Here is a 25,531-nt window from a genome sequence, read left to right as displayed (position 1 = left end):
CCAAGTTGTGGAGTTTGGATTGTCTGGCTCCAGGGATGAAGGTCCAGGGGAGGTTGTTTGCACCTGAGAGCTACATAGTTTTTTTTAGGCCACTCTACTTCAGGCGTGGGTAGGGGGACCAGAGAGAAAAGAGACCATTGTAGCAATGCTAGTAGGATCCTGTCCCAAACGAGGAGCCTGATTTAGGGTGGGATCCCTGGGGCTCAGGAAGGACACTGAAAGGAAAGGATGGCAGTGATAAATCTCTGTGGGGTGACTCGGAGGGCAGGGAATAGGCTCTTCTGATGTCTTCTGCCCCTCAAATCCTGCCAGTCACCCAACTCTTCACCCCAGCATCCTTGCAACCAGTTGAATCAATTCACAGTTCCGGAGCCCGAGGGAACCGAAAAGGAATCAGTTTCAGTATGCGAAAAGGGTCTGATCAGCTGGGGGAGCCCGTGGGGGAGAGTCCGGCTGGCTTTTTCCCGAGTTGGCTGAGAAGGACACGAGTTCGTGTGCGCGGCTGGAAACAGAAGCGAGGCACAGCGGCCGAGTCCCGGAGCCCCGGGACATTTGCTCCCAGCCTGAGCGGTCGTTGCCCCTCCGGACTTCGGGCGGGTGACTGGCAGTTGCAGTGGCTGGTGGTGGTGGTGGGGTATCCACGACTCGCGGCCGCCGACTGCTCGGCAGCGAGGTCCCCACGGCCCAATGACTCGGCCTCGGCGACAGCAGCCGCGACGGCGGCGACCTCGAGCCGGAGCCCGGGCGGCTCGCGGTGGGTCAGGGGGCGGCCGGGAGGAGAACTCGCGGCCTGTAGGGGGCAGTGCCAAGCTGGGGAGGAGACAGCCTTGAGGAGGGGTGGGTGGGCCAGGGCTACCCCTGCCGGGAGCTGCCCACCGGGTCGCACTGCTACTGTTGCGGCCCGGCCGACCTGGCCCGCTGTGCGCTTCCTCCGGGCGCAGCGGGCCTCAGCCGGGACCCTGAGGGGGACGTGACGGGGCTCGGCACGCGGCAGCCTCTGGGGAGTCCGGGTTGGAGGGCCCCTGGCTTCGCCTCCGCCCACCCGCGGCCGCGAGACCCTCAGGAGGCGCCTCCGCACCGCCAGAGAGCGTCGGGGAGCCCGCCGAGTCCCGCGCGGGAGGCGGGTGCCTGGGTCCCTGGGTCCCCGAGGTGGGCGCCCTTGTCCCGCATGGTGGGTGCTCCATCCCCTGGTGGGTGCCCCGAGCCCCAGGGCAGAGCGCCCTGAACCGTTGACGCGGACACCCGGTCACCTCGGGTTGAGCGCCCCGAGCCGCTGAGGTGGGCGCCGCGCTGCCCCAGGGTGGGCGCCCGGCCCGCGCGGGTTATTTTTGGCGCCCGCAGCGGCGCGTGTGTCGGGGCGTGTTTTCCTTCCCCAGGTGCCGGGAGCCGGGGCTCCGCCGCCGCCCGAGCTGACTTGTGCCTCTCTCTCCTCTCCCCTGCAGGAACCTCCCGATAATTCTGCCGCCCCGACTTGAACCGTGCGCAAGGCGAGCTCGAGACAGACATCACATTTAAATTAAAAGAGAAGAGATAAGACAGAAAAAAAGAAAGAAAGAAAGAGAGGAAAAAAAGAAAAAAGAAAAGAAAAGCGGAAGAAGCGGCCGAGGCGGCGGCGGCGGCGGCGGCGGGAGGAGGCGAGGAGGAGGGGCCGCGCGCGGCGGCCCGAGGCGGCGGCGGGGACGCGAGGACGCGGGGACGCGGCTTTGTGCAGGCGGGTCGCGGGGCGCCCATGGCGGAGTGCGGCCGGGGGGGCGCCGCCGGCGGGGCCCTGCCCACCTCCCCGGGCCCGGCCCTCGGCGCCAAGGGCGCCCTGAAAGCCGGAGCAGGGGACGGCGGTGGCGGCGGGGGAGGTCTCCTCGGCCACGGGCGGGCGCGCTATGACAGCGGCGGGGTTTCCAACGGAGACTGCAGCCTCGGCGTGTCCGGAGAGGAAGCCCGGGCCAGCCCTGCCAGGGGACCCCGCGGCGTCGCTCTCGCCCCGACCCCCGGCCCAGCCGCCTGTTCCCTTACCCGGGAGAGCAAGCAGGGCGGCCTGCCCCGCCGGAGCAGCATCATCAAGGTAGGTGGGAGGAGGGCGCTCATTGCCCACCCGCAGCCGTCCTTGGGGTCTGTTTCTCCCCTGTGGTGGAAGGGGATTGAAAGGGAGCCCACTGCTAACAGGAATCACTGATGCACGGGTGTTTGGAGTGGTTGAACAGGGATTGGATGCAGATGGCATTTGGAAAGAATGGAGAGGTGATCCCGAGTGTGCGGGGGAGCTGTGCTCATACATCCCCAGCGCAACTTGGGGCTGTCACCTATCCCAGGATTGGCTTGGAATTAGGGCCTTGTACCTGCCTGGGCAGGGCATGCTTTTCAGTAGAAGCCTAATGCTGGTGACAGACTCCCTGTAAGGTTGCTATTGTATTTTAAAGACAGTTAGGTATTGTGTGAAAACATTTTCTTAAGAATCCTAGGCAATGTACAAAGATTTTTTAAATAGGCTTCTTCTGATCTATATTACAGTTAGTTGCCTCTTGCAAACGGTTATACTTGGAGAGTGCAAAATCTCCCCTCACATAATCACAGGGAGAAATGGAGTAGGTTTCTGAACATAAATGCAGATTTCCGCTTTCTTAGGCTCAAAAGCTCGGAGAGATTACAGTTCCGCACGATTTAATCTTTTCCTCGCTGCAGTAGGCAGGCCTCCAGATCTGTGGAAGTTCTTTTGAACAGTTTGCTTGGTTTTGATATCTTTTGCACACTTTTATTTAGCAGAAGAAGGCCAACAATTGTTTTGTACGTTTTAAACTCAAGAAGTAATGTTAGGTGTTTGTTGGTGGTACCATTCTAATATTACTTTTCCTTCTGCAATGTAAAAGTGGTTCTCATGACATAGAGTGAAGTGGAAAAAATTAATAGTTGATGGACCTAAGAGGAGCAGAGCCTTAGAGAAGACTAGCCCAGTAGGCTTGCTCAAGTTTGGAGCTAATATGACAATGTTGCTTTCTCAAAATCAAGGGGTACAGCGAGCAGCAAGGCACATTGACAGGGCTGCACCCTCCCTTCCTGTGGCTGATAACCCGAGTGAGAGAGTTTAGAATGTGCCACAGTGAAGAGAGTTGGCACTAGTGGTATTTGAAATTTAATGGGACCTACAGAAATCTTCAAGTACTCTAAAAATGTCCACTGATGTTATCAACTTCTGCAGTCATCTGGTGAAACATACCACCTTGCTTGCTACTCTATGTAAGAGGCAGTTGTGAAACTGCATTTCGCTTTGTCATGTTTGTACAGTTTATGTCTTGGCAGGGGCACAGTTGAAGGGCTTAAAGATCAAGTGTGCTAACTACCTGCCGCTCACCTTTAAACTAAAAACAAAAACAACAAACGGTGTCTTTTTGCTGCATATGTAGTTTTTAGTGACATGTGTTGTCTTTTACTATGTAGTTTGTTTCCATGAAAGTTGCTTTCAAACCTATTGACAGTTACATGATTTTGCATTGTGGTGTTAAGGAAATTTGAGGTGAAAATTTTATCAGCCTCTCCCTCTCTTGTTTTGAGGGCCTGCTTTTGCACTTAAAAAATCAGTTTATTAGTGTCTATAGTGGGATTCAGAATATGACTTAATGAATGACAGTAGCATCTGTTTTAATTTTACACTCATGGGAGATATGGAAGAAGGATGATTTGTCATTATTTGTGATATATGGAATTGAGAACTTGTCAGTAGATATAATTTCTTCATTAAGGCCTGTAGAAACACATGGGTGAAAATGATTAATTGTTCAGAAATCACTGACTTTGGAAATGATAGTTATATTGAGTTCCAAAACTTGCAAAGATGTTTTTCATTTTTCTTCTTTCTAATGAAGCAGTTGGCTTCTGGTTCACCATCATACCTCTGGATGCACAGTGCCAGGAACATAATAGATGCTTAATAAATCTGATTGCTTGAATGGAAAAATGATAAGGAAATACATGTCTCCCCCCTCCCCCCATTTCATTAATTTCTAAAACAGGTGGTTTGGAATTTACCACTCTTGTATGTGGTTCTTTATCTTGTGCTTCCTAAGATGACTTGATAGACTCCTTTTCTTGTCTTTATTTTCAACTTGCATTTTCTTAGCCACTTGAAAATTATGAAAGTGGTGTTGAAAGTTGACTGAGTCTAGGTTATAAGAAAGAGAATACTGTGTTCAAATGTACTTGGTACATTTCTCCTTAAATTAGTGCCTTAATGTATCAAGATTTTAGGAATGTCGTGTGGTTTTTTTTCTAAAGACAGCATACATCATCAAGACAACACCTTAATGGAAAAATAAAGGTCCTTAACATATTTCACAAAGTGAATACTGCTCAAATGCTTTTGTCAATTGAATGGCAGAAATTATATTTCACTTTTGTTAAGAAATAACAAAAAACTTGAATAGAAATCCATGTGAAAAAAAGCAATGACATCTTCCCTTGGTTTCCTTGTGTTCTTTCTAAAGGATTTTAAGGAGCGAATGCAGTCAGGTGGTTTATGAGTAGAGGTGGGAGTAGATTAGTAAGCAAGGTGGTAATTGGGGACAGGGGAATAGCAGGGAGCAAATGCTAGCTAAGGAACAGAGGATGGTATTTATGGTGTTGTATGTGTTTAAACATCTGGCTCATGTTTCTTCCCCAGCTTCCATCTTCATTAGCTGTGGATCCCCAAATCAGAGCCTACATGTGATAAACAGTAGGCAAAGGAAGGGGACTATTGCTAATGCATAGGACATATGCAGAAATATTCTGTAGGCTGACCAGAATTATATTTCTCATTTAAAATAATTTCTTTGGTTCTCCATCTGTTTTGTAAATATGGCGTTGAGTAAGAAATGGTTGTAAAACTACATTTTATGCCAAGATAGATGCACAGAGCTATATTAAAAGAGCTCCTCAGTTATGGTAATAGTGTTGATGAAAATTTAGAGTGAGCAGCCTTGTAGAACCTTTCACAAGTAGCTTGAGATGATAAGTCATCATCGGACTTTTTAAAAAACGTTTCTTTAGCTTATTGAAAGTAGCAGTATACTTTTAAGATGACTTACAAAGGCCTGTTACTGGATTTTTAGGGAAGAAACCATTATGTTTGGCGTCTGAAGTAATCTAGTAAACGCAAACATCACTTTCATTTTCTCTTTCCATAATTCACTTCATCACACTATTCAATACAATCTATGCTTTATTTTGAGACAGTTAATTTGGTTAATTGTTCAGATGGCATCCATTTTTTTTACAAATAGCTCTATCCTTTAAGGAACTCGATCTAAAAATATGAAGTAGCATTTTAGGACTTAGATTTCTTTTTAACTTCAGAAAAAAATGAAGTCAAAATGTTTGGATGGTTTATTTTAATCAGAACTAATTAAATATTTTGGGTGATCCTTTTTAAAACATGGTATGATTGCATACAGTAAGATTCATGGTGTCAAAAAATTTTTATTTTCTTTTTTTCTTGGTATCAGGGATTGAAGCCAGGGTTGTTTTACCACTGAGCCACATCCCCAGCCCCTTTTTAAAAATTTTTATTTTGAAACATGGCCTCACTAAGTTGCTTAGGTCCTTGATAAGTTGCTGAGGCTGACTTTGAACTTGAGATCCTCCCTCCCTCAGCCTCCTGAGCCCCTGGGATTACAGGTGTGTGCCACCACGCCCAGCTCATGGTGTCGAGTTGTGTGAGCTTCTATAAGCACATGAAATCACTTAATCCCTGCCACAATCAAGCTACAAAGCAATTCCACCAGCTAAGTCCCCTCCCCCAAGGTCTCTTTTTAGTCTTCCCTTCTCATCCCCAGGTGATGGCAACTGTTGAACTTGTCCTTTTCAATACATAGGAAATACAGCCATCGTGTTATTTGTGTATTTAGAAGCAGCAATAGTAGCAACCGCTTATTAAACACTCACTACATGTAAAACATGTGAAAAGTGCTTACCATAATTCTCTGAGTTGGTCCTGCACCAACCACAGGGGCTGGAAGAAACCAGAGTTCAGAGAGGTTAACCACACACCCAAGGTGCTGGAGCTGGTTGCCAGTCCTCCCTTGAATAGGCTGCACTCCAGTGCCCTCCATATTGCATTTGCTGTTTAAATTTTCTATGTTAAGTGAGGGAGCATTGTTGGTTTGGGACACTGGATTTGGTTTTCTCCTTTAAATGTACAGGTTGTTGGAGAGGGAAAATGATCTCTCTCTCTGCTGGCAGAAGAAGTTGACAGATTAGTGTAGCCAGGCAGCTGTTTTGTCACCTGTTGTTGCTGCTTGACCAGGTCTTCCACCTTCACAGTAGCCAAAAGTTTGACCTTCTCCAAGGTGGCAGCCCTTGCTTTTCTTAATATCATGATTGTCATTATCACAGTATCATGTTATGAAAAAGAAACATTCAAAGAAAATAATAAAGACTCATGTTTGTGTATTATATTGGCCAGTGAGTTTAATAAAGTAGGCTGTCTGCATACAAAACTTGTCTGTAATTACTGGTTCTACATAGATATCAAGCACTCCATAACCATTTTTTGAACTGAATCTTAAAAATGTGTACATTCGACTTAAAATTATTATTTTTTTGAATGGGAGAAACAAAGACAATTGTGTGCCCAGCGAACTTGTGGACATATTATAAATATTTAAAACCAAGTAACTGGATCACAAAGTGAATTTTTCTGGTTAGATAGGCAGATCCTAATGTATCATTTAGATCAGAAAAATCTACTGGCTGATCTATAATTCTCCACTTGACTTTGAACTAATGCATTTCAGACCACATAAAGATAACTGTTGAAAGATCAGGGCATGGTTGTTTGTTTTAGTCCACTCAAAGAGCTTTTGTCACAACTCAAGAGTTCAGTTTTCAAAAGTAATCACAGTGTATTACTTTTCATATGTCAAAATAACCTGCCCCTTTTGACTTTTCCCTTCTCTCTTTTCCAACTTCTTCCCCCAAAGGGTTGCATTTCATTTGCATTGTTTTTCACCAAGTCCATAAAGACAGCTGACGGGAAATTGTTTGTTTTATTAATTGCTGATATTGGCTACTTTAGTTATTTTCTTAGACTGTTCTCTGCCAGAATCAGTTCACTTCCTTTTATAGTTCTGTGTGCTCTGCAAGGGGCCTAAACGAGACTGTTATTATTTTTTTCTTTTTTTAATGCTTAAGTTGTACATGCCTCAATATTCAGCAAAACAGGGCATAGTATTTGCAGCCTAAGTGCAGATATAAGTGAAGTATGAACATTCATAGTTTCATAGTTTTTCTTCAGACTTTTTACATATTGTCCAAAAATAGTTGCTCTATTCCTTGTTAACACTAATTTTGGTATGCCATTATTTACTCATTTATCAGACCTCTAGATTAGTTTAGGTATATTTCTGTCTTTATTAGTGGGATTCAAATATTTTTACCAGTGGATCACAGGATCTGAAACTGTTTGGAAGTCCTGGCCAACTTTTTTCTGTTGATAATCTAATGGTGAATCAGAAGGGTTGTGCTTGGCATAAAGGTGCCAGTCATGATGCAAGCTCAAGTCAGGGCCACCCAAAAAATTTTAGTCATACTTACTTTCTTTTATGTCAGAATAATTCAGTGACAGTGGTGAGAATGCTTCAGCCTGCTGGCAGGACGTTTGGCACCTGTGCATTCCAGAATGTCAGAGCAGGACAGGCAGCTGGGCCCTCTCTGGCCACTAGTGCTTGTTCACATGGTGGGGTCAGTTAAGTAAAGCATATTCTAGCTAATGATCTTGGCTTGGCTGTCCCTGGGGCTGGGGTCAAGGACTGTAACCAGGATACATTTTGCATGTCTGCTTTGTTCAGGAGGCAGAGTAGTGGAAGGGAAAACAGAGGGTCTGGAGTTTGGTGCTTGAATTAGATTCTGACCCCCTCCATCCTTTCTGTGTAGCCTTGGGCAAGATAATGAAGACTGTGTGTCTGGTTCCCCCAACTCTAAAATGGGTAGAATAAAACCCCCTCTCATAGCATTGTTAAGATTAAATAAGACAATGTGTGTGCAGTTTCTGGCATGTCATCACCCCCCAACAAGCATTATTTAGTATATTTTCCTGATCTGTAGCTTCTCTTTAGAGAGCATCCTGAGATGAGCAAACTCCCTTAGTTTCATCTGAGTTGAAGATCACTAGCACTGTCATTCCCATTTTGGAAGTTTTTATCTTGAGATGTGCAGAATCTGCTCAGAGAAATTTCCCAGATATAGTCCATAGATGCTCTCAAGGATGTGAGGTGCATTTTTTAATCTGATGCTTCAGTACAACTGTATACATATGTAAATAGCCCCAGCTATATGACCAGAGGGTAGTGATTTGCCCAGGAAAATTCAGAAATGCATCTCTTATCATGACAAAATTATTAATAGTGGTTCCTTTCATTCTCAGAGTTGTCCCAGTTTGGATGATAAATAATGCAGTCACTTATAATCTTCTTTTTACAAACTCTATTACTACCCATGCTAGAGCCCTGTGGGACTGCTTTCTGTGCCAAAACTTAGCCTTTATATTCATAGCTTTCTCTTCTCAACTTGGAATGCTTCTCCCCTCCTAGCCATGTTTAAGGTCTTCCTCGGTTAATCACCTCTCAATTAAAATAAAGTGTTTCTTTTTCTGTCTTCCAGCAATCACTCTGCCTTTATCTCTCTGCTGCCCTGTTTCTGTTTGCCTTGTAGACAACTGCATCTTATTCACCTTGAGTTTATGAAAATATCTAGTTTAATGTCTTGTGGAAGGCATATTTTTAAATATGCATTTGTTGAATAAGTGTGTGAATGAATGAATAAGTAAAAAGGAACGCCAACTCATGAGTTTGATGAAGATGTTATTCAGACTTAACTCCAACTGGTTTTGATTGAAATAGAAAACTCAGTAGGCTGTGTACTTCAAAAGAAAAATTTATTTCATATATGTAATTTTGAAAACAATCAAAGGAAAGAAAATAACTTCATTTAAAGTTGAATTCAGAAGTTGGTTGGTTCCAGAATTATTCTACAAGATGCCAAGTGGTCCGTCCATTTTGTGCTCCTAAAATAAAAGTAGACCTTTGAAAATTTCTTTCAATTTATGTTTTATATATTAAAATTTGAAAAGTATGGCTTGAAAGCATTATTGTTTTTTACAACACTTAATCTCTTTCCTGGTATTCAGTTTTTTTAAGGGACATATGTAGTTTTAGCTCAATTTTTAATTTATAAGGAACTTAATTACTTAATCTTTTATTGTCGTTAATATTGGATTGTCAAAGGGTATTCATTAGTAGTGCAGTAGAATTAATAATAAAAAAAGAAAAAGGAAAAGAAATCCAGAGTGCTGATACATGAGTGACTGAAATGAGATCTCTAATTCCTTAGCACATTTTGTCATATGCTGTTTGAAATTCAACCCTTTGTTGTCATGTAGGTATTGGGGTGAAGAAGTGTTTTGTACTTATTGTTTCATGTACCTCTCACCAGAACCTGCAAGAAGACATTACCATTCTGTTTACAGACAGGAAACCCATTCCACAAGTTTTAAGAATTTCCAAGCAAGGTCACAGAGCTTGTAAGAGGCAAAGCCAACATTCGGACAAAGTTTGACTGTCTTGAAAGCCCATGTTTTTAATTGCTCTACTGCTCTCTTCCATTTCAGCTTCTGAAAAGTATTTTTTACTTTTTTTGTTCTTTTCTCTTCTTTGCCCAAGCCATTCTGGCTCCTTAATCTTAGAAGTTTCTCCCAGTCCTAAAATAGAAGACTAATTTCTAATGAAATGAATTTGGATTCTTGTGGTTAAATCTTAGGATGAAGCTAACATGAACCTGAGCGTGTGAAGCTATAGCCATGGTCTTTCAACCAGGCCCCAGGTTTCTGTCTGCTCCACAAACCAGGACTTGGCTTTTTCTTTTCTATTTTCCTTTGATAGATTATAAACCCTTTTTAGGGGGTCTCATTTTCCATTTTGTTTCTTCATTAACAAAAAATTGATTTATAGTTATATACATTTTAGTGTTGTGGAAGGTAAAGAAGGTAATAGTGAGTAGCATTTTACTTTTTTCAGGTGGGTTTCTTCTGATGGCATCTATCTTTTTTTAAAATATATTTTTAGTCTTTAGGATTTTTTAATATACATATTTTTTGGTTATAAGTGGACATAATACCTGTATTTTATTTTTATATGGTGCTGAGGTTAGAACCCAGGGCCTCATGCGTGCTAGGTGAGCGCACTACCACTGAGCCCCAGCCCTACGCCCATGGCATCTGGTTTTGGTTTGGAATTGTCAAATAATTATAGAATAATATAATACTTACAGCTTATTACTGTGGAGTCAGTATTCACGTATCTTTTTGAAGTTGGAAAATGCAAGGGTTAACATCCCAGAAACTAAGCAGCTGAGTTTAAAAGTGATTAATAATGTAGATTCATGGGATTTGCAAAATGGAGAGAGATCATATAAAATTCTTTTGTAGTTAGAGATACACAAGGCCATCCTGATTACTACATTTAGCTCCTAGCTATGGTTGAATTCATTTATTTGCATATTAGCATAACAGAATTGGAAAAAATTGTTATGTAATACTGCAGTATGTATGTATTAATAGAACAAGATGTGGTCTTACAGATAGCTATTTTTGTGGATTTGTTTTTTTCTATAGATAGCTGAATGCATACACATGCTACTTTGTGCACACATATACTCTGAAGATTTTGTTTATAAGTATTAAAGATCAAGAGCTAACCAAATAATGTAGCAGTAGATTGACATGAGCCCTGTCTGGCGAGAGACTGATGGGCAGCAGGTGTCTGCTTTATGAATTGAAAATGCCCAGGAAGGGGTAGGCTGTTTTTATTCTTTCTTTCTTTCTCTCTTTCTTTCTCTCTTTCTTTCTTTCTTTCTTTCTTTCTTTCTTTCTTTCTTTCTTTCTTTCTTTCTTTCTTTCTTTCTTTCTTTCTTTCTTTTCTTTTCTTTTCTTTTCTTTTCTTTTCTTCCTTTCCTTTTCTTTCCTTTCTTTCCTTTTTCCTGAGCATTACTGATGAAGCCTCTGTGGCTTTTGACCAATTAGTGTGGCCACAGAGGGATAAGTGACCTCATTTGCAGCTACCATTAGCATTGCAAGCCCTATGACTCTCCCCATATGGTTTTCTGCTACTTTTATGTTTCATCTTCTTCTAAACGCTGGTATCCTATGGGCATAGTGGATGTAATTTTTCAAATTGTGTGGTTTAATGTTTATTCTTGAAGAAAAATAAAGCGAGTTGCTTTGATTTTTATTCCTATCAATCTGTGCTAGCAGTTTATATTTTAAATGCCAATAGAACCCTTCAGAGGCTTTCGTATTGGAGCTAATAGAATACCTGATGAGATGCCAGTTTTAAGGATGTGATTATCTTTGGAGTATTTGTTGATTTGTTGGAAAAAAGTCTGTATATTCTTTGAATGTTTTCTTCTGGTTTTTGTATAGCATCATAAATAATGTCCTATATGTTAAAAATACTGTTAGAAATAGAACTGCTGTGTCTAGGATTTGTGTATGTTCAGCTTTACTAGATCAAGCAATTTTCCTAACTAGTTAAACCAAGGTACACACCAACCAGGTTATGTGAATTCTAATTGCTCTAACTGCACATATTTGGTATTGTGAGTGGTTTTATTGTTTGGTTTTGTTTTTTGATTGTAACCATTGTGATGAACATGTGATTAATTGTTCCTTATTGTGGCTTTTGAGTTTCCCTGATTACTAATGATATTGAGCACCTTTTCATTTGTTTCTTTGCTTTTTGGATGTTCTCTTTTATAAAAATGCTTGTTCAAGACTTTTGCTCATTTAAAAAATTGGGTTTAAAAAAATGCCTTGTAAAACTTCTTTACATTTTCTGGCTATGCCTTTTGTGTGGTATAGATATGAAAATATTTTCTGTCATGTGACTTGCCTTTCCATGTCTTAAAGGGTATCAAATAATGAGTAACAATTCTTAATTTTAGTGAAGTTCAGTTTATCAGTATTTCCCCTACAGTTATTATTTTGTGTCCTGTTAAAGAAACCTCTACTTAAGATCATGAATATTTTCTTTTATGAACTTCTAGAGCCTTTATTATTTTTTTCTTCACATATCTACAGTGTATCTGGTTTTTATTGTTATGCCTAGTGTGATATAGGGGTCCAGATTTTCTTTCCATATAACTATTAATTACTTCAGCACTATTTATTTGAAAATATCATCTTTCCCCCACTGCATGACATTGGCCCTTTGTTATAAATCAAGGGATTGGATCTGTGTGGGTGAGTTTTGCTACCCTTTCTATTTGCCTGTCCTTGTGTCCCATATTATCCTGTCTTTTCTACTAGTTATGTACCTAACAGACGTACATTGAGAGACGTGTGAGTAGTTATAGCAGTGTTAACTGTAACAACCCCAAATTGGAAATAGCAACCCAAATGCCCGGGTTATAAAATAGCATATTATATAAAGGAAAATGATAGGAAAAAAGAAAAGGTAAGAAAGGAAAGAAAGAAAAAGAAAGGAAAGAAGGAAGGGAGGGAGAGAGAGAGGGAAAGAAAGTAAAGTGAGTAAAGTAGATAACTGCTCCATGCATCACTTGAGCCTAGAAAAGAAAAGAAAACAAAACAAAACAAAAAAGAAAAGAAAAGAAAGAGAGTAGATAACTGCCCCATGCATCACTTGAGCCCCTCAAGCATAATGTTGAAGGAAAGAAACTGGATACAAAAGGATACATATATTTTTTTACTCCACTTATACAGATTTCAACAGGAGGCAAACTGATTTGGGGTCATAGAAGTGAGAATAGTAGTAGTTACATTTGGGGTGATGATTGAGAGGGGAAGCCCTGGGGCCTTTTGAATGCCAATATTGTTTAGTTTCTGGATTTGGGTGGTGATTCTATACTTGAGTTTAATTTGTAAAACTTCATCGAACTGTACACTTAGGACTTTTATGGACATACGTCATATTTTGCTAAATAAGTTGACTTAAACAATGAAATTGTGGAAATTAACCAAATTCAGATACTTACCAGTTACTTCCCCAGCACTGTTTAGGGCCATGCATTTTACAGTTTGCTGCTGTGCTTGGGTCAACATGTGAAAGGTGCTTTTACTACAGAAGTCTCTGTAAAAGAGGAGCTGCAGGTCTCAGCCTATCCTTTGCACCATCCCTCATGCACAGGGTCACTGTCTGTCCCCTGCTTGTGTATGGGGAGACCTGCGTGAGCCCTGAGCAAGAAGGAAGAGAGGGGCAGCTTGCTGGAAAGCCGTGTGGATACCCTTTGCATTCCATGGCACCGAAGAAGACCCTCCCTAGGAGGAATAGAAAGAACTACTTTGACAGAGGCACAAGCACCATTTCTAGAGAGATGATTGAATATTGCAACTTTATGGAAATAAGTTCTTCTGCTCCTTACCATCTCATCTTGTGCTCACATGGCATGTTTTACACATAATAAAAATACTGTTTACTCCGAGAACATTGTAGTCTGCACTTGCCAAAGAGGCCTCTCTTGGTAAGGAAGATTTATACTGGGAGTCAGAGAACCAGTCCAGGGATGCGACAGTGGCCCTTGTTATGCTGTCTGATAGGCTGGTTTGGTATCATGACCTGTGGGGTAAGTGGGAACTCTAAATGCTGGAGCATTTTCCTCTTGCAGCATAGGCCCTTGTGGTCCTGAAGAATAAACATTGAATTCCCAGAGCATCCATAAAATTTTTTATTGGCTGCAAAGCAGCAGCATGAAAATTTCAATTGTCACATGTTTGTAGCCTTAGTTATGTGGTGAGTACTTGATTGTTCACCTTGGAGATTATCATTATTCCTTATTTATTCTCTTAGGTCATTTTTTTATCTCTTCCAAATTCACATGGGCAAATCTTCCAGTTCAGAAGCTTTTATGTTTCTCCCTTGTCTTGAGTAGATACCAATGAAGAAAAGTAACCTAGTGGGAAGGCTGAGTTTTGGGGGACTCCTGTCTAGTGGCTGTAGGCGCACTCACAGTTTGGCAACTGCAAAGGTGTTCCTGAGCTGTCCCAATCTTGTTTGTGACTCCCTTGTTAATAGGTACACCTTTAACAGGAAATTGTTTATATTTATATCTATATGGAGGCATAGTAGCAATGAACTTTAACATTCCTTAGGAGGAAGTCTGTAAGCTTTTTGTGAAAATTCAGAACTCAGTAATATTTGCCAGGTGAAGAGTCAGGTTTCTTTTCCTCTAGCATCTTTAGCCAGGTCTTCTGACCTGTCTTTGTTGTTAGGGAAGAAGCCCTTGAAAAATATTTAAAAATTGTTAAATAGGCCTTTTGTCTCAAAGAATAGCTGTGATTTGTGAGGGCTCCTGTGAGGGGCCTGGAAGCTAGAGAATGCAACAAAGTGAGAGAAATCGGATCCATAGCAGGCACTCTGTTGGCTCCTCACTGAGGAGTCCGTGAGGCGCGGATCACAGGCCATTCACACTGCTGTCCTCATCATCGCTGGTTGCCATACAGCAAGGTAAAAACAAGGAGAAGGATGCCTTAGAATCCTTCCCAATCCTTCGAAAGCTCCAACCCCCAGGGCATCTCTCAGACCTGTCACTCCTAGGATCATCTAGGGCCACTGGATCCATGAATTATAAACTCTAAAACATTGCTTCCAGCTTTTCCAAACTGGGCCACACATCAAAAATCATATAATTGCATAGCTATATTAAGGAGATTACACCCAGCTGTGGCAGGGGTGGGCTTTGCAGGCCTGGGGTTCCCTGGCGCACACAGGGGCACACTTTTCAGGAGGCTATGCTTTCAAGATGGTGGATAAAAGAGGGAAAGGAAAGGTATAGTAAGCTCTGAGCCACTCTGCCCCACCCGCTGCTGAGGAGCTGCCCTTCACACCGTGAGCCTAGCCTAGTGAGGGATTGAAGTTGGGCTCTGAGACATGCCACAGAGCTGTGGCCACTGTGGAAACAGCAGCAGGCAGATCAGCTGGGATGGAACATCTCAAGAGTAAGAGGAACAGTTAACCATCCACCTTCACGTGTGGACTGTTTTCATATGCGAAGAGGACTGGTAACCTTTAGCTTTTCTGCTGCATCAGAACAGAGCAGACCTTTGGGGTTGTATGTAAAAACAACAAAGTGACATCAAGTTGTTAGGGAGGCTGAACTCTGAATTCTTATGAAGAGGTGCAGATCAGGACTTTGATGACAGTTCTGGTGGCCAGGGAGCTGGCTTTGGAGTCCAGGAGTTGCAAGTGGAGAGCCATGGGCTCTGACAAGGATCACACCTTGCTTATCCAAAGGTTAAATGTGTCAAGAGGCCTTTGTGTTGTCCTTTTTGCTATTGAGAAGTACATGAATTCTTTTTTCTTCTTCTTTTTTTGTGGTGCTGGGGATTGAACTCAGGGCTTCACACATGTTAGACAAGTGCTTTACCACTGAGCCACATCCCTAGCTCTCCAAAGTATGTGAATTCTTGTCTGTAAGATTTCCTTTGGTCTTTTGAGCACCTGGGCAAGTACTTTTTGCATGACTAATGTGTTAAGTAAAACCCATATAGATCTTGGGAGGATCTGTTTATCTGAATGATTCAGTTTCTTCAATTTTATTGTTGATTCAGTTCTTTGCATGAGATAGATCCGTGCTGTTCCTAATAAAGCTATTAAACTACCCTGTCTCCTTCCCAAAATTATCTTATTTTAAAGGTCATATTTAATTTTTTCCCATTTCTTATCATCCATAATTTAATTTTTTAAAAATATTTCTCAGTTCACCTTACTTGAATATTGTGTTCGGTTTGATATTTTTTGTTCACTCTGACTTAGGTTTACTTGCCATTTCAAATGGAAGCACTTGGCCACAGGCCTGTGTATCCTCCCCTCGTCCATCATTTTTATCAGCTTTCAGCACTGAGAACTGGTGGGTTGGCATGATTGTTTTAGTCACTACCAGGATAGAAGCACTGACGTCTTCATCTCCGAGTCTTGAAAGATTCTGTTATTGAGGTAGCAATGATTGTGATAGTAAAGAAAATAATCTCCATTTTATTTTTTGGACAGAAATACAAATTCAGAGAAAAATTCAGGAAATCTGTTAAGGGAAGGAGAATAATTTAAACACAGTTATTTCTGTATGTTTAGTATTTTCTGTGGACTTGAAAAATCAATGAAAATTATAAATTGTCCTATTTTTCTCATAGAAAATATCAAATTGAGAGGAAAGATGATTTCAACTTTATATCTAGCAAGCACTTTGGCTTTTAAGAATATCAATCACTGTCTATATGTTGAAGTAAAGCTCTATGTTGATCTGCCCATTTCATTAAAGCAGTTATCCTATTTTGAAGCAAGATGTTATGAAAATGTAAAATGGTGGTAACAATGCTTCATAACCCTCCCAAATCTGGGAAAGCTCATTTGTGTGTGAAATATACCTTCAACATGCATATTTCTTTCATCTCTAGGAGCCACTTTCAACATCAACTCAAAATATTCTCACAGTGATTCTGTGTGCTGAACAGCATTAGTAATCTCCATTTTCTAGATGAAAAAGTTGAGGCTCGAGTGTACAAAATTACACATATTCTCAGGGTTGAGCTTGGACCCAGGTCTGCTCCTTGATGTGCTCCATGCCAATCAGTTCTCTTCTCATATCTTATACGTGTCCACTGGGAAGGTGGCACTTTATTCCGCACCTGCTTCATTAACAAGATACAAAAATAGAAACCTGGTGTCATCAAAAGGTAATCTTGAGGTATGAACTGTTTGGCCCTTTGAAAAACCAGAGTTGTTTTTCTGCTTTGAAAGGAACTGAAGTTTAATGCCTTGGTTGTGTGTCGCTATCCCTTTATTACTTAGAAAAATTAATTGCTCCACTGCTTATTCCAAAAGGCAAAACATCTGTGTGTCCTTGAAGTTTTAAAAAATTATATTTATACATGAAACTCATGACCTGTTTGTTCCAAGAATGCAGCAGTATCTGGCTGGGCCATTCTGGAAGCCACCTGCTGTTTTAAGAGTCACACAGAAGGTGCTGCTCCTGGGTGCCTAAAAACTTTTCAAATTAAAAGCTAAAAATTGTTGGGGCAGTCTTTTCACATGGCCTCATGACCCAGGGAGGAGCCAGTGCTCCTCAGGCCAAGATCACACAGGCTGTCCTCTTCAGGGAGCTTCACAGAGAGAGTCCACTCCACAGCCCATACTTGCATCCCTGATTTGGGCAGTGCCTATACAAGTGAGTGACTATTGGAAGGAAGTATATGGGTGTCCATCCTGTCACTGCCTCCTCACCATCTTTGGCATGTGGTTTTTCCCTCTTGCTTCTTAGAAAAACCCTTCAGCTCTTGTCTTGAGACCTGTACCTTGAGCCTCCCTCCTGTCCCTGTGTTCTGATCTCATTTGCTCCCTCTTGCATTCTTCACATTTCCATATGTGCCTGTGTCTCCCTCATCAGTATGTAAACATACTCACTTTCTTAAACAACAGGAAAGATAACTATAACCTTTCCTACACCCTCTCCATCTCTCTCACTCTTGATCTCTCTTCTCCTCATTTGCAGCTTGACAGAGTATCTTGACAGAGAATCTGTGATCTCCGTCTCCATCTCCTTTTCTTTTATTCTCTTCTTCACTCTCTCCTACTTGTGAAGATCATCAGGGCTCCCTGTACTGCACAGTTAGTGGACCTCCTCCTCCTCCTATTCCATGCCTCATCCTAGACCACCTTTCAATTGCCAAGGTTGCAGTGAACCATGGATCCACTAATGATTCCCAAGTTGATGTGTCCAGCTCACGTTTTCCCTCTGAGTCCAAGGTACAGTTGTATGCTCAGCATCCCTTTAGCAAGTCATCCAGACACCTCACTGCAACATATCTGAAGCCAGTCTTCCCTTTCTTATCCTGCTCCCATCCTCCTATTTAGTCCTTTTTGGGAGTTACTTATTTTGGTAGATGGCACCACAATCCATTCTCCTTTTTTTATGACCTTCGAATTAGTGTGGGTGAAAGTGGGAATATTTATTGTTTAAAAGTAGTTGACAAACTTAAGAAATTGTAAGCAAGCTCTTTTTTTTTTTTTCACAAGAAAAATATGTGCATTGGACCTTTTTTAAAGAGAGATGATCAATTCTGGTGTATGTTGCTTGCTATAGTTTAGATGTTGAATGTCCTCCAAAAGGTTCTAAAGCCTTGGTACTCAGGGTGGTGCCATTAGGAGGTGGGACACATTAGGAGGTCTTTAGCTCATTGGGGTGTGCTTTTGAAAGGGATTATGGGATTGCAGGCACTTCCTCTTTCTTTGTTTGCTTCCTGGTCATGAAGTAAGCAATTGGTTCCTCTAAACTTTCCCTGCCATTGCTATCCAGCATGTCCCCCAGAGGCCTAAAGCAGTGAGTCCTCCTGACCTTGGAATAAAGCCTCTAAAACTGTGAGCAAAATAAACCTTAAGCTAATTATCTCAGGTATTTTGTTATAGTGATGGAAGCTGACTGATACATTGCTAATAAAGTTAAACAAGTACATGATTTTTATAGCAAGAACATGAGGTGAATTGAACTAAAACAATTTAACGCCTTAAGTATAACTTTCTAATATTCTGTCTAAAATAGTTTGGAAGGAATCATACATGTATCTAGGGGCTGATCTGCCTTTACCATTAGCCTCTATTAATCTTTGAGAGTCTCTTATCATCATTTGCCTTGCATTATTACTTCACTTAAAATCACAAAGCCAGATTTAATTGGGCTGTGACTCACAAAAATTTGTTTCTTATAGGAAATTTGTTTCTTATATGTTGGGAATGAACATATTTGCATGCCAAAGAGGGACAAGTTTTGAGCATTTTGAAAAGGAGTATTCCCATGAATTTATTTTCTTTTTAGGTTTCAGTTTTAAATTTGATCATCTTTAAACTGAGGCTGCTCTACTTGTCCTGGAATCTGTGAATTACAGTTTTTCCCCCTTAATTTTTTCTTGTCATTTTGAAATTTATTTTCTTAAAAATAATTTTTTTATGTCAAAGATGTTAGTAAACTTTTTTGATGGATATTAGACATGCCACAATAACACTATGTGTGTTCTGGAAGTCACCATTAAGGTTATGAACTTCATGTTATGGACTAGTTTAGTTCTCCTTTGATAAGCACTTAGCAGACCTGTCCTACCATATGATCATAAATAGCAGTCTCTTCTTATATTAGAAAAATACTAAGAAAGCAAAGTGCATCAGACCCTCTGCCCTTTAATTTTACTTTCATGGCTAAATATGATGAGACACAAAACCCGAGTACTAGTTTTATAGCAGGGTTCCTGCCAATGAAAGTGTGCAATCAGTAGGAGTTCCACCATGCCTACTGATGGGTGCTCACATGGTGAGAGCACAGAGTTCTGAAGGCTCGGAGAGGTTGTGTGTCACATGGCCAAGTGAGAGAAGCCCCACCCAGTGGGAGAGACCCTGTGAAATCTTATTTATGAGAAATGGTCAGACTGATTTTGTAACTGAAGAAAAGACTCAAAGTAGATTCTCTAACATGGCACCATTCACTCAAGATTGCTGACATTGCCAATATTCTTCAGCAGGCTTTTGGCAGGACAGACCCCTTCAGCTTGCACCTGTAAGAGTCTATTGGCATCCTTCATCATCCTTCATTATAACCACCTGGTGGTTTCATCTGTTATGTGCATATGGGAACCATCAAAGAATATCTTTTGTGATCTCTTTTTGGAAAGCACAGTGTCCACGGACACCTTTGAGCAGTAGAACTGATGGTAAGAACATTGGTCCTGTAAAGGAGGGAATACCTGGCTATGGGACAGTTCATCTGGCTTTGATGTTTTGGTAAAAGAAGTCCCATGTGTCTTGGGAACTTGTAACTTTCTATGTCTCTGCTTAGTTTTGTTAAGCCCTGGCCAGAAATCGTGAAAATTAGTGGATGCACTTACTGATGGCACAGTTGTCACTTTGGCCAGAGTCACAGACATGAATTTCACTCCTTAATCTTTCAAGAGGTCTTAGGAAAAGAAAAAAAAAAAGGCAGCAGCAGAATACAAATTCATTTTGTAAACCCTGAGGTTTAGTGGTTTTCAGAACAGGTCTGTGTGAGGGTATGTGGACTGTGGGGGTGGGGCATGAGAGAATGTCTTACCTGTGCTTTTAAAAAGGGAAAACTGTTTTCACAGGGAAGACCTTGCTGACGGGTCAGCTGATTTGGTGACTTTTTGGTCCTTTGAATGAGGTCTTATAGTTCAAGGCTTTGCCATCACCACTATGGGTGCTGCTGAAAAACCAGGGGTGCCCAGCTGCCATCCTGGAAGCACATTCTGGAAGCAGACAACCATGTGCATATGCTGGCCTGAGTCGGCAGTGGTACAGCCCTGGCAGCCTCTTTGTAAGTAGAAGCCCAGAGACTCCAGGAAAAACTACCGAATGCTTTTGAAGGTTTTTTTTTTTTTTTTGGTTCCGACAGTCTCCCATTGAAATGCAGACTAACTCCTCTCCTTCCTGACACAGGCAGCTTGCCACAGAGGGCCCCGGGGGTGTGGGTGTAGGGAGTGATGCAAGTGAATGTAACCCAAAGAGGTTTGGGGGATTTTCACACTGCTCCACCCCTGCCATCCTGGCCTGGCAGAGTGGTCTCTGGTGCTCCACTTGGTGCTGCATGCCTCTCTTCTATCATTAAAACCAAAACTAGAAGTCAAAGACTGGGCCCCAGTTTCAACCTCTATATCAAACCAAAGTAGCAGGCGTCTAATGAAATTTTTCGTTTCATTGAAAGTGTACTTTCTGTTTTATCTACAACAATTTCAATTTATTTTATTTTTTGAGGAGCAGCCATTTATTCACAAAATTTTAAAATCTTCTATGTGAAGGAAATGAATTTTCAACTGTGAAATTTTGCGCTACAAAGAAATTAATTGCATGCAAGATTTTGTGGATATGTGCATATTTCTGAAAAGTTTTCATCTGAGTTTCAAAGGGTTCTGAAACCAAACAAGCAGCCAAATAATTGATTCAGAGCAAAATTCTGCAGTTGCAGTGGCTCCAGCTCGATGTTTAAGCCTCCTTAGAAGAGCCACATCATGCAGGGAGCCTTTTAATTTTGCACCCCTGTCTCTGGGGAGAATGGAGGAAGTCAAGATGGGAGAGGGCCATGGAAATGGAGGAGTAGTTTCTGATGGGTGCCTGTAACTCTCCCTGCTCCTCCCTAGGCACTGCTAGCCATCTTTTGCTTTGGTAAGGATAATGTGGGTCGACCTAGAGAAGCTTCTGGGATAGAAAGGGCTTTATATGTAATAGGGATGGTTTTCACCCTTTTCTGTTTGTGAATCCATTCTTCCAATAAAATAAAAACAAACATTATATTTTATGATTCTGTTGGTATAAAGATAAATCTAGTTATTTTTACATATTAAAACATTTCATTTGATCTAAAGATCTCTTTTTTCCTTCTGATGTTAAAAAAAATAAAACATTTTCATGTACCCTTGAAAATAACATGGACCTTTTCATGAGCCTCGGTTTGGTATTATGCCTGCTGTGCCCAACGGGGAAGTGGGCCCTGCAGTGTATAGACCATCTTCTGATTTTTCTTTCTACAATATATGAGGAAGACTTGGTGTGCACAAATGAATGTGTTCTTTTCACTTCTAATGTATTATTTTTAATACAAAGTTGAGAGAAGTTGTTCAGCATATTGTGAATTTTAATTCTGAAGAGAGAGCTTTGCATTAGTTAATATGTAACTTGTGTCTTCAATTTAGATTTATTGTGTTGTTAATGTATGCCAACACGTTCATTAAAATTTTAATCAAATTTGAATTTTTAAAATTAAAATTTTATTGTATTAACATTAGTAATGAATATTCTACAAAGTTTGAGAAGATTTACTCTTCTAATTTGCAAAGGAAAATATTTTAAGCTTTCTTTCTAATTTGTATTGTGAATATGTGTAGTATTTTTACATTAAAATTATTTTCTAAAATACATTAGCTTTATGTAAGAACTTACAAATGTCTCTTCCTAATTCTAAGATGTTTTCTATGAATTCTTTGAGTTAAAAAAAATCTATTTTAAAAGGTAATAGGTCATAATTTGTGACTAGGAAATTTCAGAGTGGCCAGGAAAAGCATGCTAAGAATAGAAACTGTGTTTATTTACTCTCTGCTCCACCCAGTCTAAAACACAGCCATGTGGTTGCAGACTCAGGGAAGGCCAGTGGTCACTAGAAAAGTGGTTTCCCCCACTGGTTGCAGGGTTGAAAAGATCATTCTTATAGCTTCTGAATTCTGTTTCCTTTTCTTAGTAACTCAGATAAATTACTTTTGCAAGCTGTTATCTGAACAGGAGTTTGACCACATTAGTTTAGTTTTCAGTTCCTTATCGTCCTTCTTCCTACTTACATATTTAATCTAAGCCTTATCCCATGGAAGGAAATTTTGAGATTATAGATTTTACTAATAATTACACTCAGTATAATTCTCCATTTACCTCTATTTTTCATGATAGTCTAAAATGGTGGCTACTTATTTGTTCACTGTATTAAAAAAAAGTGTAGATTTAGAGTTTGGTTCTTGGGTAGGCCTATCACCTAGGAAAGACACAACTTTATGGGACTGAATATTAACCAGAAAAACCAGGAATACTGAGAATTCTGAAGAAGTGCACAGCTAATGCAGAAAACCATCACTATCAGATAGGCAGCCCATGATACCAGTGCTGAGGCAGCGACACATCTTCTTAGTCTTTTGCTTGAAGCATCTCCCACTATTCCAGACCTCTTATCCAGGAATTATTGCTTTGTTAACTCTATGGCAAGGTGTTAGGGCGTCGAGGAAGCTCAGTTCCACAGAGCTCTGTTTCAGAGGAAGCTTAGTGGTTAGGTTTTGGAATCAGCTGGCCTGGGTACAAATCCAGACTGGAGGTCACCTACTAGCTTTAGTTTTCTCGTCTCTAAAATGAGGATCATGATGAGATTGATTTCATTGGGTTTTTGTAAATATTAATTGAGATCACGTATGTAAAGCACAGTTTTCAACAATATTAGAGATTTATTTTGGATTAATTTGCTTATTAGCAGAAATCAAAACTTACTTCAGGAATCAAATTACTACTTACTTGAAGTAGAATTTGACTGCTGTTCCTACTTTAATATCATTGCATGGAAGAAATGAGTTAACTTCATTGTATTTCAATCCATTTTATTTCAGAACATGCTTAATGAATCATCACATTTTTATTCTGATATCTAATAATTTTAATATTTTATCACCAATTAATGTTTAAGCAAATTTAAGTGAAAACAATATTGTGAACTGATTTGGTGCTAACAGGCTGCCATTCCTACTATATGGTTGACTCTTTCCCTTTTTGTGTTTCTTTTCTCTCTCTCTCTTTGAATGTTTTATTATGGAAAAAAAGACACAAATAGAATGCTTCAGTGTCCCTTCTGTACCCATCGTCCAGCTTTAATAATTATTCTCTCATGGCCAATCTTGTATCCTCTGTACCTGTACCTGCTTATTCCTATCCTGTGTTATTTTAAAGCAAATCCCAGGCACCATTTTATCCATAAACTATTTATGCAAATGACAATATCATTATCATGCCTAGATTAACACTAGTTTCTTATATGTCAAATATCCAGTCAGTATTAAGATATTATCTCAATTGTCTTTTAAAAAGTCATAGCTTTAACCAAAGTACTCTTTGTTTAACTCAGGATCCAGATAAGGTTCCACATATTTCAATTGGTTACTGTGTTTTAAGTGTCTTTTAATCCACCCCCATGTCAGTCAGTCATTGCCTGTGCAAGACATAACATCCCTTGGGTGGTTGAGAGCTGTTAGCAGCCAACACTTAGGATTCTGGGGGACTTGGGGGATTTGGGCACTCTCTGTATCCACTACTTGGGGAAGTGGATGAAGAACCTCCTGGCAAGGGAACAACATAAGCAAAACCCCTAGAATGGCATAGCACAACATGTTAGATGATTGCCATGAAGGAGAGAAGCCTCAGAGTGGAGATGCTGGGAATTAAGGCTGTACCCCAGATTGTGGTTTATTATACATTTTAAATGTAGATTTGGGAAAGCAGCTTATTTATTCAAATAAAGAAAAGTTGATAAAAAAGTGATTCAGTAGAAACTATAGGAACTATATAGTCTATCAACTTAACGTCTGTTTTCTATGTCGAATTTAGAAAATTATGGTAAAGTATGAGAAGTATTTTGGCATCTTAAGTTAACTAGATATTTGAACAAAGGCTTCAGCCTCCTTTTTAGTTTTCCTTTTATTATAAAAGTAATGTTAGTATATGATGACATTCCAGAGGGAGACCATGTGTCCCAGGAACAAACTATGGGAGCTTATGTTATTCACGTGCTGCACTTGGTATAAAAGTAGAGACATTGTACAAAGTCACGAGATCAGCATTTTAGGGCTGGGGTTGTAGCTTAGTGGTAGAGCACTTGCCTAGACTGTGTGAGGCACAGGGTTCGATCCTCAGCACCACATAAAAATATCAGTCAATAAAATAAAGTTATTATATCCATCTACATCTAAAATGTTTTTAAGAAATATAACATTTCAGTGTTTTTTCATAATACATTTTAAACATTTAAATAATTATTATAATTTGTTGATGTTCTTGAACTGAGTTCTTTGTGTGATAATTTAACTTTCTCAAATATATAGGTTTTTGCTCTCTTGATAGAATCTGGGGTCAAATTTTAGCCCTGCCATTTACTATTTTTTGTTTGTTTTCATTTTTTGACAAGTTACATACTTTCTTGTTTCCTCATCTCTGTAAAGGGAATAATAATTATAGTATTCCTCCAGAGGACTTTTGTGCACAGGCTTTGGCACACCAAAGCACCTGATGGTTTTAGATATCATTGTTTATATTCTTACTGATAAAGTTTTCTTACTAAATATCTTTCAGGATAATTGATTTAAGCTGCCCTAAAAAAATTAGGAACCTTTGTGTGTTCTGGAGTTGACATTTTCACATTACAACTCAGATGTTGTTCTTCTGTGTTCGCTAACTCCCTTTATATTTGGTAATAGATTTAATATTGCTCTGTAGTCCCCATTCCTATTCAGTGAAAGTCAGGGATGTGTCAAAAATAGTTCTTTTTTGGTTTAAAGCAGTCTATATTGGGCTAAATGCTATCTCTTTTAGATAATTAGGAAATTCAAAGTTCAGGGTGGTTCCTTTCCTCTTTAAGGAATCTTCCCTTCCCATCCCTAAGAAACAATAGAATTGATCTGACATTATTGTTACTGGCCATGGCCCACTGTGATATCTACCCATTTATCAGCATGGTACCCACAGATCCTCCCTTCCTCCTGTTAATCAAAACAAACTAGCCAAAAGCCTACCAAAAGCCAGTCTCTCCATTCAGGCAGATCTCATCTCCTCTTGCCTACCCCTCCTTCATATGGAAGTTCTCCCCATCCCCCCTTTAGCACGAGTTTTCATTCTCTACTGGATTGTTCCTATCAGCATTGAACATTCTGACATTTCTTTCATGTTCTCTTATTTCTCTTCTCCTTCCACCCAATGTCTTACCCCTC

General features: G+C 40.5%; 1 protein-coding gene across 5 annotated transcripts in view; it reads left to right on the top strand.

Annotated features, from left to right (window-relative positions):
• The first annotated feature begins 409 nt into the window (after positions 1-409).
• Positions 410-25,531, top strand: part of PLCL2 (phospholipase C like 2) — a 217,173-nt gene continuing 192,051 nt past the window's right edge. The window contains exons 1-2 of one of the 5 annotated variants that reach the window (XM_079115498.1): positions 410-754; positions 1,443-2,059. In XM_079115498.1, coding sequence (XP_078971624.1) covers positions 1,730-2,059 — 330 coding nt within the window. In that variant the 5' untranslated portion in view covers positions 410-754; positions 1,443-1,729. Of the gene's footprint in view, positions 755-875; positions 1,172-1,442; positions 2,060-25,531 lie in introns of those variants that run through there. The other 4 variants (XM_079115495.1, XM_079115496.1, XM_079115497.1 and 1 more) reach the window with 4 other exon arrangements.

The sequence above is a fragment of the Sciurus vulgaris genome, assembly GCF_902686455.1.
Source record: "Sciurus vulgaris genome assembly, chromosome: 16".
In the NCBI taxonomy this organism is placed as follows: Eukaryota; Metazoa; Chordata; class Mammalia; order Rodentia; family Sciuridae; genus Sciurus; species Sciurus vulgaris.
Note: the sequence above shows the minus strand (reverse complement) of the source record. Positions and strands in the feature narration are given on the sequence as shown.